We start from the raw sequence: 14,377 nt of genomic DNA on the forward strand, positions 1-14,377 counted from the left end.
CTACATTCCAGGCACCACATCAGGTGCTTATCAACCCTCACACATATCTATGAGGTCAGTGGAATTGTCCCTGCGTGCCAGATAAAGAAAAAGTGACACAAGGAGGTTGAGCGACTTGTGCAAGGTCACACACAGAGAGAGGGGTAGGTCTGGGTCAAGCTTGCTGGACCACAAAGCCTGAAGTCTCCCCCTGCTCGCTTCTGGCCTGGACAGGAAGTTGATGGACACGAAAGTCCACCATCCGTAGATTCCTTTGCCCCATGGCTCTTTCCCATACCACCCAGGGCACCCAGTGCCCTTGAGAGGGTTAACTTGAAACGTAGGCAGATAGGGCAGGGGTCCAGTGGGAAACAAAGGCAGGTAAAACATAGGCAGGGGCAGGCATGGCAGTTTGAGCCAACCACAGGAATCAAACAAGCAGAAATAATAAAATGTTTCTGGACTCAAAGCGGGAGGCATGGGAAACCAAGAGAGGGCCTGCAGTAAACAAGATGTATGAACGCATAGAAACAGAAAAAGTTCAACATAGGAACAGAAAAACAACATATAGAAACAGGGAAAGTTTAGATCCGTTGCTGGGAAAAACAATTGAGGAAATCAATCAGGTGATGACACACCCTCACCACTGCTGACATTGAGACCCTCCAGGCATTAGTATCCAGGCAGACGGCAAGCAAGCTTCAGCCAAAATCCCCAAATTCTGCCAGATAGAACATGTGTGCTCTCCTGGTCCGACCTCCCTACCTTCCTGGAGGAGGGGTCACATTTAGAGATGGCTCAGAGCATGATCCCTTGCTCTGTGACCCAACCACTCTACCTTTCTTGTCCCACAGTCTTAGAGGTTACCACCCTCGTAGGGGACCACTGTAGACCCTCTCAGATGGGTGCAGATGAGCAGGGACAGGCTTGGGAGTCGGCTTGTGACTGGTAGTCTGGTGGAAGGCCGTGTGCACAGAGAGGGGCAGAGAGGAGAAGCTGTACCTGGAAATTGGGGATGGGGTTGGCGATGGGGAGCCAGGCAGCCCTGGGGTTCTCCTGGTAGCGAAACGGGCCGTTGAAAGCCTGGGAGATGGCACTGAGGTTGAAGGCGCAGACAGCTGAAGCAGCGATGCTATTTCTGAAAGGCAAGAGGTGGTGGGATGCTGCCCCCCCATAGGCCTCAGCACCCTCCTTCAACCCCGCAGCCAGCAGTCAAGGCACCGCCTGCCACCGCCTGGCACCGCTCCAAGGCTGACTGAACACCTACGATGAGCCTGGTGCCTCCTGCGTGCTGGGGGGTCACAGAGGAGGGAACATGGTCCTTATGCTCTGGGAACCCTCTGGGAAACAAAGGCCGCTGATGAGAGCCCTGGTGGGTTCCTCCGTGCTACCTCCTCATCCCCTTCCCTTCTCCGGTGGGAGGGTCAAATAAACTCAGCGTTTTCATTTTATCCATGGCCACTGTAGGAAATATCCTATATAATAAAGAGTTAATATGCTAATTAGACTGAACAGCAGACCGACCTTCTGGAACGACCTTCCAGAACAACCAGTGGGCGGGGGGCATGGGGCGGGGCCGAGGGGCAGGGTTGAGGCAGCCGGAGCTGTGAGGGCCAAGCACCTTGCAAGAATTTCGTGCATCGGGCCTCTAGTATTTTATATTACAACTTAGTATAACACACACATATATGCACACACACATATGTAATGAAGTTTTATGAGATAATACTTACCCTTATTAAATACATTATACTCTGATATTTTTATTCCAGTCTATTCTGTTTGTTTGTTTATTTATTTATTTTAAAACCACTGATATACTGCAGCCCACAATACCCTGAGCCAAAGGACCTCTAAGACCCCTTTTAGTCACAGAGTCTTATGAGTGATGTGAACAGTTCAGAGATGATATCACTACACCAAGTGTTTCCAGTTCCGTTCTCTGCATTTAGTCCCTCTCTCAAATGTGTCCATTTCTGCCTGGTCTCTGCCACCATCATCTCCCCTGGATGCTGCACTGTGCCTGCCGCTGCCTCGTCTCCTGTAATCCATTCTCCACTCAGCAGCCAGAGTGTGTGCTTCAAAATGCACATCCCAGCTAGTCTCTGGCCTGCTTCAAGTCCTTCAATAATTTATTGCTCTTAGGATAAATATCAAAACCAGTAAAACAGTCTATAAGGCCTGCAGGACATAATCCTCCCTCTCCCAGCCCTTCTGCCTCCTCCTGTCTTTCTCCTCCTCTCCCTCCAGGCTCTTGACACTCTGGTCTGGCTCCGTTCCTCAAACATTTCTTCCTACCCAAAAGCTTTGCATGTGTGGTTCCCTTGGACTAGGCTGCTCCTCTCCCCTAGTTAATTCTTATTTATCCTGTGGCGTCACTTCCTACAGGAAGTCTTCCCTGATCACCACCCTTCTATATGTTTAGAGGTTTCCCTGTGCACTTACTGCCCTTTCCCTTTGTAGCATTTACCACGATTAAAATGGTGAGATATTAATATCACAATAACTGATAACCACCCTCTCTAGAAGGTAAGCTCCTTACGGTCTGCTCTTGCTTTGCTGGGTAGGGTTAGCAAGGCCACGGAATCCTGAGGCTGGAAGGGACTGTAAGACCCCCTCTGAGTCTCCCCGATAAGCTGTTGCTGGACCCTTTTGGAGCTGCCATCCCCTCCTTCAAGGCAGCTGTTTCTCTCTTATCACAACTTCTTCATGAAGCCACAACCCAGCTCCTTTTATTTCTTCATATCTGGCCTTCATGGCAACCCAGAATATATGCTGACCACAGCAGGGGCAACAAGTCACTAAATCCTCAGATGACCCGGTGCAGAAGGCACAACAGTCCCCATTGCACAGAAAGAGAAACAAGACTCAGAGAGGGACTTCCCCGAGCCCACCAGGCTGCGAGGCCAGACCAGCGCCTGTCCAGGCATCCCAGGGAAGGGGTGGCGGAGGCAGGGACTCACACATTGGTGGTGAAGACCCCGTAGATGAGGTCCTGCTCGGGCAGGTGGAAGGCACTCTGCAGCTCGTTGTAGTAGAAGGGGACCTCGCCCGGGCGGGAGCAGTTGAGCCGGGCCTTCATGAACGTGGTCCACGTGTCCTCCAGCAGGAAGCGGCCGCCTACGTCGTTCTTGCACACACGGGCCACCCGCGAGTACACGGTGCGCCCGCAGTCATGCTCCACCGCGTTCTCTCGCAAGAAGAAGTACGCAAACAGCCCGATATCATAGGCTGCCACAAAGTTAGGCTCTGGGGGCAGAAGAGGAACAAGGGTGGGTCAGGCCAGCAGGGAGGAAGGGGCAGAGTCGGGAGTAGTCGCCTACTTCCGTTTTCCCAGGTGGGCGTCCTGGCACCCTCTGCCAGCCTGGTGACCTAGAGGCTCTAACTAACCCTGTTCCCACCTCCAATGCAAAGGGCAGTTAGAATAATAGCTGATATGCATTGCTGGGCACTCACTGCGTAGCAGGCACTATTATGAGTACTTTATATGCATCAGCCATTTAACCCTCTTAACCACCTAGGAGGTTAGCATTATGATCAGCCCCAGGTCATAGACGAGAACACTGTGGCACAGTGTTCAATGCTTGCTCGAGGCCACACAGCTAGTTAGTGGAGAAGCAGGGACTCAACTCCAAGGGGCAGGAAACTCATGCCCTCCTCCCCCAGTCACTTTCCCCCGATAATCCATCCTCCAAATCAATTCCTAACTCTTCCTTCCCCTCACAGCCTGCCCCCCATCCACCCTGGGTGCTCAGGGCATCTGTGATTTCAGCCAGAGTCCATCTCCTTGGGCAAACACACAGCCTATTCTGGGCCCCTTGATGAAGCCAGTGTGAGCTCTTTCAGAGGTTGGGCAGGGAGGAGGACTGATGGGGGTTAGGGTGGCCTGATGGGTCAGAACTGGGGGAACCCCACCATTGGGGCTGTGTCTCCTTACCATTGAGCCACTTGGAGTTATACTGGGCAGTGCGAAGGGGCGGCCCACTGCCCAGGCTCCGGTAGATGGCAGGGTCCCGACCTGAGAAGTCGATGACTGTGGCTGCGTAGAGCTCCCCCTGGGAGGAGATGACAGCTGTGGAGTTGTGGCGAGGGTCGTAGGGGCAGCGGGCCACACCATTGATCTTCTCCATCGTCCGGCTGAGGTTCCCCACCTGGGATGGCGGGGAGATGGGCACTTTCCCCTGAGATCCAAGGGCTGCCTGTTTTCCTGCCTCAGAGTTTATTTCCTCCTGGGCCCCTGGTCTCTGTAAGCCTCTCCCTCCCAGCCTCCCCCTCAATGACCACCCCACAGTCCCTCTGCGGAAGCAGCCCTCACGGAGGGGAAGGTTGTATCAGGAGCTCCGCCTGCCTCTGGCCCCTACGCAGTCAGGTACACCGAGAAAATACGGCAGGCCTAGTAAAATGTGAATTTCTATGAGCAACAAATAATTTTTTAGTATAAGTATGTCCCAAATCTTTTTTTTTTTTATTTCAAAGAGGAAGGGAGAGGGAGAGGGAGGTAGAAACATCAATGATGAGAGCAAATCATTGACCGATTGCCTCCTGCATGCCCTCCACTGGGGATCAAGTCCACAATTTGGGCATGTGCCCTGACCAGGAATTGAATCATGACCTCCTGGTTCATAGGTTGACACTCAACCACTGAGCCGAGCTGTCTGGGCAGTATGGCCCAAATCTTTCATGGGACATATTTAGGCTAAAACATAATTTGTTGTTTATCAGAAATTAAATCTAATTGGGCATCCTTTCTTGTTTTGGGGTTTGTTGTTTGCTAAATTTAGCACCCCCACTCCAAGGCTATGTGCCTGGGCGGGAGAACCTGCCGGTGTCCCTTTCTGACTGTCTCCCCCCCCCCAGCCCCCGCCCCGAGCGGTCCCCACCTGCCTGCTGGAGCACACGGGGGAGAAGGCGTTGGTCCCACACAGGAACACCTTCCGGCCAGTGACAATCAGGACACGCACGTAGTTCTGACACTCCTCCTGAAGCAAGAAAGGGAGGTGATAAAGGGACAGCTCTCCAGGCTCTCGGTGTCTTCCCCTCTCACGACTGCACCACAGATACATAAAAGCACTGCCCTGTGTCCCAGCTCACCCTGGTCTGAAGTTCAGGTCGAAGCGTGGGCATCCCCTCCCTCCCACCCAGGCCGTCTCACGGCATCACTGTCCACTCAAATGCTCAGGGCTGACCTCACCTGCACAGGAGCCCCCAGTGCGTCCAGTCTGGGCCTGTGCAAGGTGGCCTTGTGCCCACAGCATGCCCATCCATCCCGAAACCACCAGCCTCCTACTGGCCCCAGCCAGGACCCCGGACCAGCAAGGCCACCATACCTCCGTCTTCCCTTTGCTTTGGCAGGAGCGGCGTGTGTCCTCGTTGGAGGCCCACTCTGTGGCCTGTGGGGGGAGGACACAGACATCACACAGCTGTGCCACTCGCCGCCAGGGCAGGCAGCCGTCAGGGTCTGGGTGGACAGGAAGCTGGGAAAGGGTCAGGGACAGCCTGCAGGGTAAGGGCTCCTCTCACTACATCCACGTGGACCCAGAGGGCTGCAGACCTCCTTACCCAGAGACTTTTAAGGAGTGAACATCCCCTCAGCCGAACACCCTTCGCACCTGCTAGGGTCCAGGGAGGCGGGAGTACCAGCTTCCTCAGCTGCATCCCCTGCAGCTCCATCTTAGGACCTCCCAGAGCCTTCCTCCCCGGGGCAGCAAGAGCTGGAAGTGGTCCACCTTGAGGACCACCCCAGCCTGAGTGGGCAACGGGAAACGTGCCTCCCTCATATACCACATGTCCCTCAAGTGAGTGGGAGGCAAGGAAGGCTAGATTCTGCAAACCTCAGAGATCAGAGATCTGTTTAACTTCCCCACTACAACCCGGCAAAGTGCTTTTTTGTTGTTTTTTAGATGAAGAAACTCAGGTTCTGGTGACTTGCTGCTGCTACAGAGTAGAGCTGGGATTGGGACCCACATTCTGGATTCAAGGGCTCTGTATGTGTGTCTTTATCCCACCATCTCCAGAACCCAGGACTTCCACTCTCCCCACTGCTCTCCCTGCCCCAGCTCTGAGCTGTCTGCGTCTCTTCTCACTCTCCTTTAGCATCCAGCATGCTCTATCATGAGGCAACGTGCCCGGGGACACAGCTTTCACTCAGGGACCCAGAGGACACTGTCATGTTCCCAAGTGCCCATGGCCCTGGAAGAGGGCTGTTCCCCTCCACCCTTCATCTATTCCGTCTCTACTCTCAGCCGGTCCCTCCCGGCCTCTGAAGAGCATCTGGAAGAAGTGATACCCTTCAGGTCCTGGCAATGTCAACAGCCCTGGTGTGTGGCTCTTTAGAGATTTCTGGGTCACATGTATAAATATGAACTGCCTACCTGTCGGGGGATCGGGAGCCCTGAGCAAGCAGCTCTCCCACCCAATCAGGGACAATAAAAGAATCCCTCTTCTTATTTCTAACAAAGCTCCTTCTAGCTGTGTAGTCACTACCTGCCGGGGTCTAGGGGCCCTGGGGGTGAGAGGGCAAGAAGGGTGCCTGGAGGGGGGGGGGCAGGGCTGCTCTCTGCTTTCCAGATCGCAGCCTCCCACAGGCCCGAGGTGGTTGCTTTGTGGGGCCGAGGGAGGGCTGACTTCCTGGATTCAGGAGCGGTGACAAGTTTGGTCATGCCTCCATCAGACCCAGGAGCAGGCTGGGCTCATCCTGCCAGGCTAGGCCAGGGGCTCAGGGGAAGGACAACTGACCCCTGGCATCTAGCCACATTGCTGTGGGGTTCATTTGGACAGAAACCAGGGAGCCACTGTCATCCTCAGGGCCCCAGCAGCTCCCAGGCTAAGCCCAGTGTGAGAAGGAAAGAGGGGCATAGACAAGAAACCTCAAGACTTTGTGGGTAGAAATGCGCAGTGACTCACAGACATTGCACATGTCCAGGCCTAAAGCTCCGGGACGCGGATGGCTGCGGGGGACTGTGTGGGCAAAGGGCCTCGCTGGGGCCTTGGGATCCCTCAGCACAGGGGCACTTTGAAGGGGTCAGGCTTGTTCCCAAGGGGGTGGGAATCTCACTGGGTGGGGGCAGGTGTGTTCAATCAAAAGGCGTTAAAGTCACCTTGGGCTGAACCCCACCACAAGCACTGTGCCAGGGACTTGCCACACCTTCTCTCTTTGATCCTCAGCACAGTCAGCAAAACACGCAGCCCTTTGCTCATTTTACAGGTGAGGAAAATGAACTCAGAGAAGTGGAGCCATATGCCCAAGGTCACAAAGCCAGGAGGCAACAAACCCAACGTGCCAACTCAGACGAGACCAGGGCACAGCTCTCTTTGCTGCATCCTACAGCCTCTCACAGCGAATAGATTTCTCAAACCAACAGTGAGAGCAGATGGCCTGCAAAGAATATGTATATTTATAATGATAACAGCATAAAATGGGCTTGAGTCATTTATTTTATTTAAAAATTATTTTTATCAAAGTAATGATGCACAGAGTTGAAAAAGTTAAGTAGTATGAAGAAATTATTTAAATAAGCTCAAGTAGCCTACTCCTCTCACACCCCAACCCCATTTCTCAAAGTCAACTACTTTCAACTACTCCTCTGCGTGTGTTTAATTCAGTTTCTAAAAAATATGTGTCAACCTCAGACTTCGTCTTCTGACTTCTGCTATGCAGGTGAAGATTTCCCCCGCTTACTCATCCCCATCTCTCCTACCTCAAAGCACACACTCGTTTCACCCTCCCCATCTTCCCATTACAATTCTATAATATCAATTCTTTAATCTTTGAATGTGATAGTAATTTAATTAAAAATCAACATTGGTATTTAATTAGTATTGTAAATATGTAAAAATTGTTCACTCCTACCAACTTAATACCACAGATTGCATCATTGATTGTAATATGAACCACTACGAAAGAATATATGCTGCCAAACCTTTATTACTTAAAGTTTTAATGTAAATTTATTGACAGTGCTCTTATTTAGACATTTAAAATCATATACCGGTATTGTGCATACAAAAAAGAAAAATGTAAGCAGAACTGAGTATCCTAAATCTTCTCTGAATTCATAGTTCACCTCGTCTGAATCACTTTTCTATTCCATTGTCAGTGCTCATTTTTTGTTGCTGTTTGCTTGTCTTGGCATTTCATTCTTTGAACTACCCAGGGTATCAGTGATACAGCAATTCTTAAAGAACGTTCCACTCTGTTCTCCAGATCTTTCTTCCAAGCTATTGACCCCATCCTGCAAGATTGGATGCTGGCACTTTCTTGATCTTACCAGAAGGTGCTCACAGAAGGTCTTCTGACAAACCAGGACTCCTATTCCCTCCTCATATCATCTGAAAATGGTTTGTGGACTAAAATGTCAACTGGTTGGTGTTGTAGAATCGGAACACGGGAATGATGACCAGGTTCAAGCACAGGCAATGACAACTCCATCAGGACTGCAGTCTGGCCACAGCGACTGTAAGATGCCTTTGACAGAAAGACGTGGCCTGATTTCAGACTCTTTAAAAATGTGAAAACGTGCATCTGAGAATCAAGGAAATTTGCCTATTCTGATGAGGTTTCCTTTCTTGACCAACTTTTTGTTTTTCCTGAATGGAATAACTATCTTGGATCATTTTCTTGATTTGCTTGTTTTGCAAATTACTCATTTTCCCCAGGTGCTCAACAGGTGTTACAAATCCCTAGATGTTGTTGGCTAACTGCACACACAAATGGTTCAGATCATCTCTGAGTCCTCATCCTCTTCCTCCTGCCCGAGTGTGGACGGGAGCCTCCTGTGCGCCTGTTCACCTGGGACTTACCTTCTCTCCTCTCCTGCTCGCTGAATCCCATGTTTCCCTCTTTCTTGATTTACGTGCTTATTTTGGTGGAGCACATCTCCAGCATCTTCCTAAGGAAAGGAACACGGTAGATCAATTTTTAAAAACTCTTGCATGTCTGATTCAACTTATCTTCATACTTCATTGACAGTTTTGATACAGATTTTTAGGCTGAAAATATTTTTTCACTCAGAATTTCCAAGGCATTTATTCCTCCATTGTCTTCTAGAATCCAGGATTGCTATTCCGAAGTCTGGTGTGAGTCTCACTCTCCATCTTTGGTAGTGAGCATTTTCTTTAGGCTCTGGGAGCTTCAGGTTCTTCTCTTTGATAACCGAATCCTGAATTTCACACGATTGTGCCTTAGTGCAGGTCTCTTTTGGGAACTCAGTCAACTCTTTCAGTGTAATGGCTCATCCTCTGTTTTGGCAAATTTTCTTATGTTATTTTGTCCTTAATTTCTTCCTCACCTTTTTCTCTGTTCTCTTTCTCTGTAACTCTTATTAATCCAATCCACTGTTGGTCTTTGTATACTTATCATCTAGTTTTCTGTTATTTCTCTCCTGTTTTTCATTTTTTGTTTTATTGTTGTTCTAATTTCTGGGAGATTTTTCTTCAATGTTATCTTCTAAATTCAAATTTTATTTCCACAATCATATTTTTAACTTATTGTTTTATGTAATAAGATATATTTTTATATCTCAGAAGAGTCTAATTATTTTTTCTAATTAATGTTTTAATGTTTTCTTTTAGTTATTGCATTGACCCTGTTTCTTACAGCTTCCTTCACTCTGTTTGCTTGTTTGTTTCAATCTTTCTCTTTCACTGAGGCTTTCCTCAAATGTCTGGGGATTTTTGACTAGTTGTTTATATTAGAAAATAAATCTCTAACCATTTCCCACTGAAAGGAACAAAGACTTCTTAGAGCAATGGCTTATTCTAGATCTGGGTTTAGGGAATGTTCAAGGTGAGCCTGAAACATTTCCTTTATCAATAGCAAGGATGCAATCATAGGTGATTGGCATCATCATGTCAAAGGACCAAGGAGCCAACTTGAAGCAGCCCCTTAGTGACAAAAGATGGGATAGTCATGCAATGGATAGATAATGTTTAAAGCCAGGAGTCTGTAAAAATAATAACAAAAGAATACAATTAATTGATTACCATTGACAGATACTATCAACTGGTAAATAAAGATAGAGTATCAAACACTTATTCTGCCTTTCCTATGTGACTATTGTTGGGTAACCAAATAGTAGATGCAGAGAAGTATCTCTTTGCAGAAGTAGTCCAGCTAATACATTATAACGCCAAAGGAATTAATGGATCCAGGAAACAATCATCAGTAATTGCTAATATATATTTAAAAAGCTCATCCTCTAGAGAAAATTAGATACTAATATTTAAAAATATTCAATAACACCTATAAAGTTATCTTGTGGGAATCTAAATGGAATAAAGTCTTTAGCTCTAACAATCAATTTACAGATGATACAGAGGACAGGGGAACATGTTAAGTTATGCTTGGATTGCAATCAGCAAAATCCAGTCTGTGGGAAACTCTGTAGGGCACATGAGCAGGTTTATTCAATGAATAAATTGCACAAAGAGAGGAAGAGGAGAAACTTTGTTCGAGCCTCAAACCCTATCAGTGTCCTCCCCTTTCCTGGAGTCTCCAAATTTGGAGCCTCACCAGTTGGGTCTTTAGAGAAAGGGTCTTAATCTTTCTTTGTCGGGGGAGGGGTAAAATGGAGGCAGGGATGGCTGTGTGGGAAGGGACAGGAGATCTGGGTTCCAACCTCTCAATTTAGAGAATTTCAACCATTCCCCTCCTTTAGGTTTGCACCTCATCCTCACAGTCCCCAATATCTGACACCCAATTTCTGAGCCTTCTGGGAGTCTGCCATATCCCCTCTGTAAACTCTTCTGATAAATCAGTTGTGATTGCTCCATCCACTCTCCATCTCCCCAGAATGCAGTTAATCTCTTTCCACTGACGTCTCTTTTGTCCTGTCATTGTGCATCTGTAGCTTTAAAATCTGTCACTGTCCTCTCGTGGAGTTTTATGAAGGAGTCCAGATAGACATGTATGATCAATCTGCCACACATAGTGCTTTAAACTGGGACTGTCCTGGAAATTCCAGGATGGTGAGCTCCAGTAACAGAATAACTGCATGGTTTTCAGCCACGGGAGAGAGCAGGTGAGGCAGCCAGGAACTGGGTAATCTCCTTGCAAACTCAGCAACTCCCCTGGACACCAGAGACAGTGGCTGAACATTAAGACATCTTCTGAGTACTCAGCAGAGTTTAGATTTCAAACAACTCTAGAGCTGCCAGACTAGCTTGGAGAATGTGGAGGTAACTAGGCGAGAGCTCAGAATCAGCCTCACCGCGTGCCCAGGCCAGGACCGGACCCAGCCCCGGATGCGTTCCGATGCATCTGTGCATTTCAGTCCTCATTTCTGCACTTGCAGGACACCTGGTAGCCCGAGATCAGAAAACCATTGCAGCTAGACCTCCAGCCATGCCATGCTCTGGTCTCATCACTTCTCTCCTAATGGCCAAACCCAACTTAGCTCATCACACAGCTGCCCCTGACCCTGCCGACCACGTGCCATCTTTCCTTTCCCAGGCCAGTTTATTAAGTTACACTGATAAATAACATCACAGGTGAGCTGATTTGATTTCTCCGCTCCCTTAGAAAGCGCGCGCGCGCGCGTGTGTGTGTGTGTGTGTGTGTGTGTGTGTGTGTGTCCCTCCCACCCACGCCCCTCCATTCAGTGCTTGGAGACTGGAGGAGACTGGGGTATTTTGATTTACCTTAAGGAGCAGTAGTTTACATAAACTGTTTAATAAGGGGTAGGCACTCAAGCGTCCTTTTAATGGACACTGGTTTGCATGAACTGTTTGCACTTAGATTTTTTTAAGGGATATTAATTATTTAAACTACTGATAAAGCACTGAGCTTTAAAGTTTGGTTAAAGCGTGCCCTGGGGCCATAGGGGAGGAGTAGTGGGCTGTAATGGAGAGTTACCTTACAGCCATGCGGACCCCAGGCAGTTGGAGAGTCAAGGAAGCTGGGCTGGGGTAGGAGTGCAGCTCATTGTTAGCACTTGTTTGCTGTGAGCCACCTGTGGTAGCAGATTTGGGGACTGAATGTTTACAAGCAGGGACCTGAAGCCTCCTCGGGCTGGGCTGTGGCAGGGAACTGGCTCGCTGGAGTTGGGAATTTCTCATCAGGCCTGGTGGCCAGCGGCTGAGGTCTGCTGCCAGCCTATTCAAGGGAACACTCCAACCACTCACTCCAACTTCTCCCATTCTCTCTGCCTTGTGACCAGATGGTGCCCCCTATGGTGGGGACATGGACATGCAATGTAACTTTTTTTCTTTTTAGTTTCATTGGGAAGAATTTAGTCTGAATTCCAGAGATCAGGCTCCAAAGAGACAACCTAAAAAGATGGTGAAACTAATTCCTGGTGTACTGGGGGCTGGTTTGCAGAGTCCTTCAGGGAGCCCCCCAAAGCTGAGCCTGCCCTCAGCAAAAGTAATGGGCTTGCCCAAGATATCTTCCCACGGCTGAGATCAACATGGAGTTGGGTGAACCAAACCCCAGGCCTGGTCATCAACCCGAGTGTCTAACATCTGAAAAGGTACAGACCCAGAAATGGGCGCCAGCTTCAAGGACACCTGGGGAAGCCAAACCAGTTGGGCAGCACCTACAGAAAAAACTTCCTTGACATCCTGGAGCAGCGGCTCCTAAATTTGGCTGCACCTTGAGCTTTTACAAATCCCAGTGCCCGGCTGGACCCCAGACCAAGTAAATGAGTCTCTGAGGGTGGGATCCAGGCATCGCTGTTTTCTAAAGCTCCTCTGGTGATTCCAGTGGACAGCTGTGAGAGAACCACTGCCTAGAGTCAGGCGAGCTCCATGCCCATCCTGATCTATGCTACTCAGCTATGCCAGCCAGAATCCTGGATGGCACCACTGTGGCCCAAGCCTCCCTAAGCTCTCCAGCACTGCCAGCTTTCCCAACCACAGGGGTCACCTTCATGCAGAAGACAGTGTGCCTGGTGCCCCTCGGTGCTGTGACCCTGTGTGATTCTGCCACCTGCAGACCTCTTCCTCCCAATGCTCTCCATCCCCACTCTGCCACCTTAGTTCAGCTCTCCCCATCACTGGCCTGGACTATTGCACTTGAGTCCTAACTGGCTTCTCCACTTATTCGTCTCTGCACTGGGCCAAGTGGTCAAAATACCAAATCTACTTCTCTGCTTTAAACCCTTTGAGGAGCCCCCAGTGCCTTCAAAATGTAACATGGACCTCTCCACTCAGCAACGAAGACCCTCTTCGACGTGGCCTCTGTCTCTCCCAGGCGTCATCACCCACCCTTATCCCCACTCACACCCCATGATCCTGCCATACTGGACCCTCAGTGCTCCATGCTGTTCCACATCGTGTCTCCTTCTGAGCTGCCTAGCAACTCTCATCCTTCAGGCTCCAGTCCACGGACAGCTCCTGCAAAGCCTGTGCAGACCCTGCTGGGCCACCACTACACCCAGCACAAGCCCCTCCCTGTAGTCTTCCCCCAGCACTGCCATTCATTTTGCACATCTGTCTCTCTTCCCGCCTTTAGCCGCTTTACTGCTCCCAGAAGACCTTCATTTGCAGGCCATGGGAACCTAATAAAAAGCCACTGCCTGAGCTCAGGGCAGCACCCCTGGATCCACTTCCTCCCACCCACTGTGAATCGCCTCTGCACGGGCTCCCCCAGACCCTGACCTGCTGGGCTTGGCATCTATCACTCATCATCTTCTCCTGGCTGTCCGTGAGACCTGAGGGTGAGAGACGCTGCTTGTCTTACTGCCCTTCTGCCCCAGCTCAGTTCGGATGCACAGAAAGCGCTGAATGAATACTTGATCGTTGGGGGACCAGCAAGCCTCCTGGACACAAGGACTGGGGCTGCCAAGAGACAACTAGGCCCTGGGTGGGCTGCTTGTGACTGAGCCGGGCGGCCACAGGATGCTGCCTCTGGGACGTCCTCTGCCTTGCTCCAGCCCAGGCTCCAGGCACACGAGACACAGGTCCCAAATAGGAAAGGGGATCATTTATGGTCCTTTATATATATGTGCCTTAACGAAGGGATGGAACCTGATTCACCTTTGGATCTTAAATGCCTGGGACCGCTCCTAGGACTGGAGCTGGGCTTTAGCAGGTATTCAACAACGGTTATTGCAGCTGGTTAGATCAGTGGTTGGCAAACTCATTAGTCAACAGAGCCAAATATCAACAGTACAACGATTGAAATTTCTTTTGAGAGCCAAATTTTTAAAGAAACTATATAGATAGGTACATTGTTATTAACTTAATTAGGGTACTCCTAAGGCTTAGGAAGAGCCACACTCAAGGGGCCAAAGAGCCGCATGTGGCTCGAGAGCTGCAGTTTGCCAACCACGGGGTTAGATGGATGCATAGGTGAGTTGGCCGGTAGGGTATAGACTGAAGGATAGATCTCTTCTGTTCCCTTCAACCTCCCCTCTGGAAACCAGCGTCAATGGCTCGTGGGGTGTAGACCCAGGTGAAG

The 14,377-nt window shown here is 49.7% G+C and overlaps 1 protein-coding gene across 1 annotated transcript in view; it reads right to left on the reverse strand.

Annotated features, from left to right (window-relative positions):
- SEMA5B (semaphorin 5B) overlaps window positions 1-14,377 on the reverse strand; it is a 115,128-nt gene that overhangs the window by 11,993 nt on the left and 88,758 nt on the right. Inside the window, exons 5-9 of the mRNA XM_070403580.1 lie at window positions 5,307-5,369; window positions 4,860-4,958; window positions 3,917-4,130; window positions 2,943-3,228; window positions 982-1,117 (exon numbers count right to left, since the gene is read on the reverse strand). Of these exons, the coding sequence (XP_070259681.1) occupies window positions 982-1,117; window positions 2,943-3,228; window positions 3,917-4,130; window positions 4,860-4,958; window positions 5,307-5,369 (798 nt within the window). The remainder of the gene's footprint in view (window positions 1-981; window positions 1,118-2,942; window positions 3,229-3,916; window positions 4,131-4,859; window positions 4,959-5,306; window positions 5,370-14,377) is intronic.

This window comes from Myotis yumanensis, unplaced genomic scaffold, assembly GCF_028538775.1.
Source record: "Myotis yumanensis isolate MYYU_CA2020_CCGP unplaced genomic scaffold, mMyoYum1.0.hap1 SCAF_2, whole genome shotgun sequence".
Lineage (NCBI taxonomy): Eukaryota > Metazoa > Chordata > Mammalia > Chiroptera > Vespertilionidae > Myotis > Myotis yumanensis.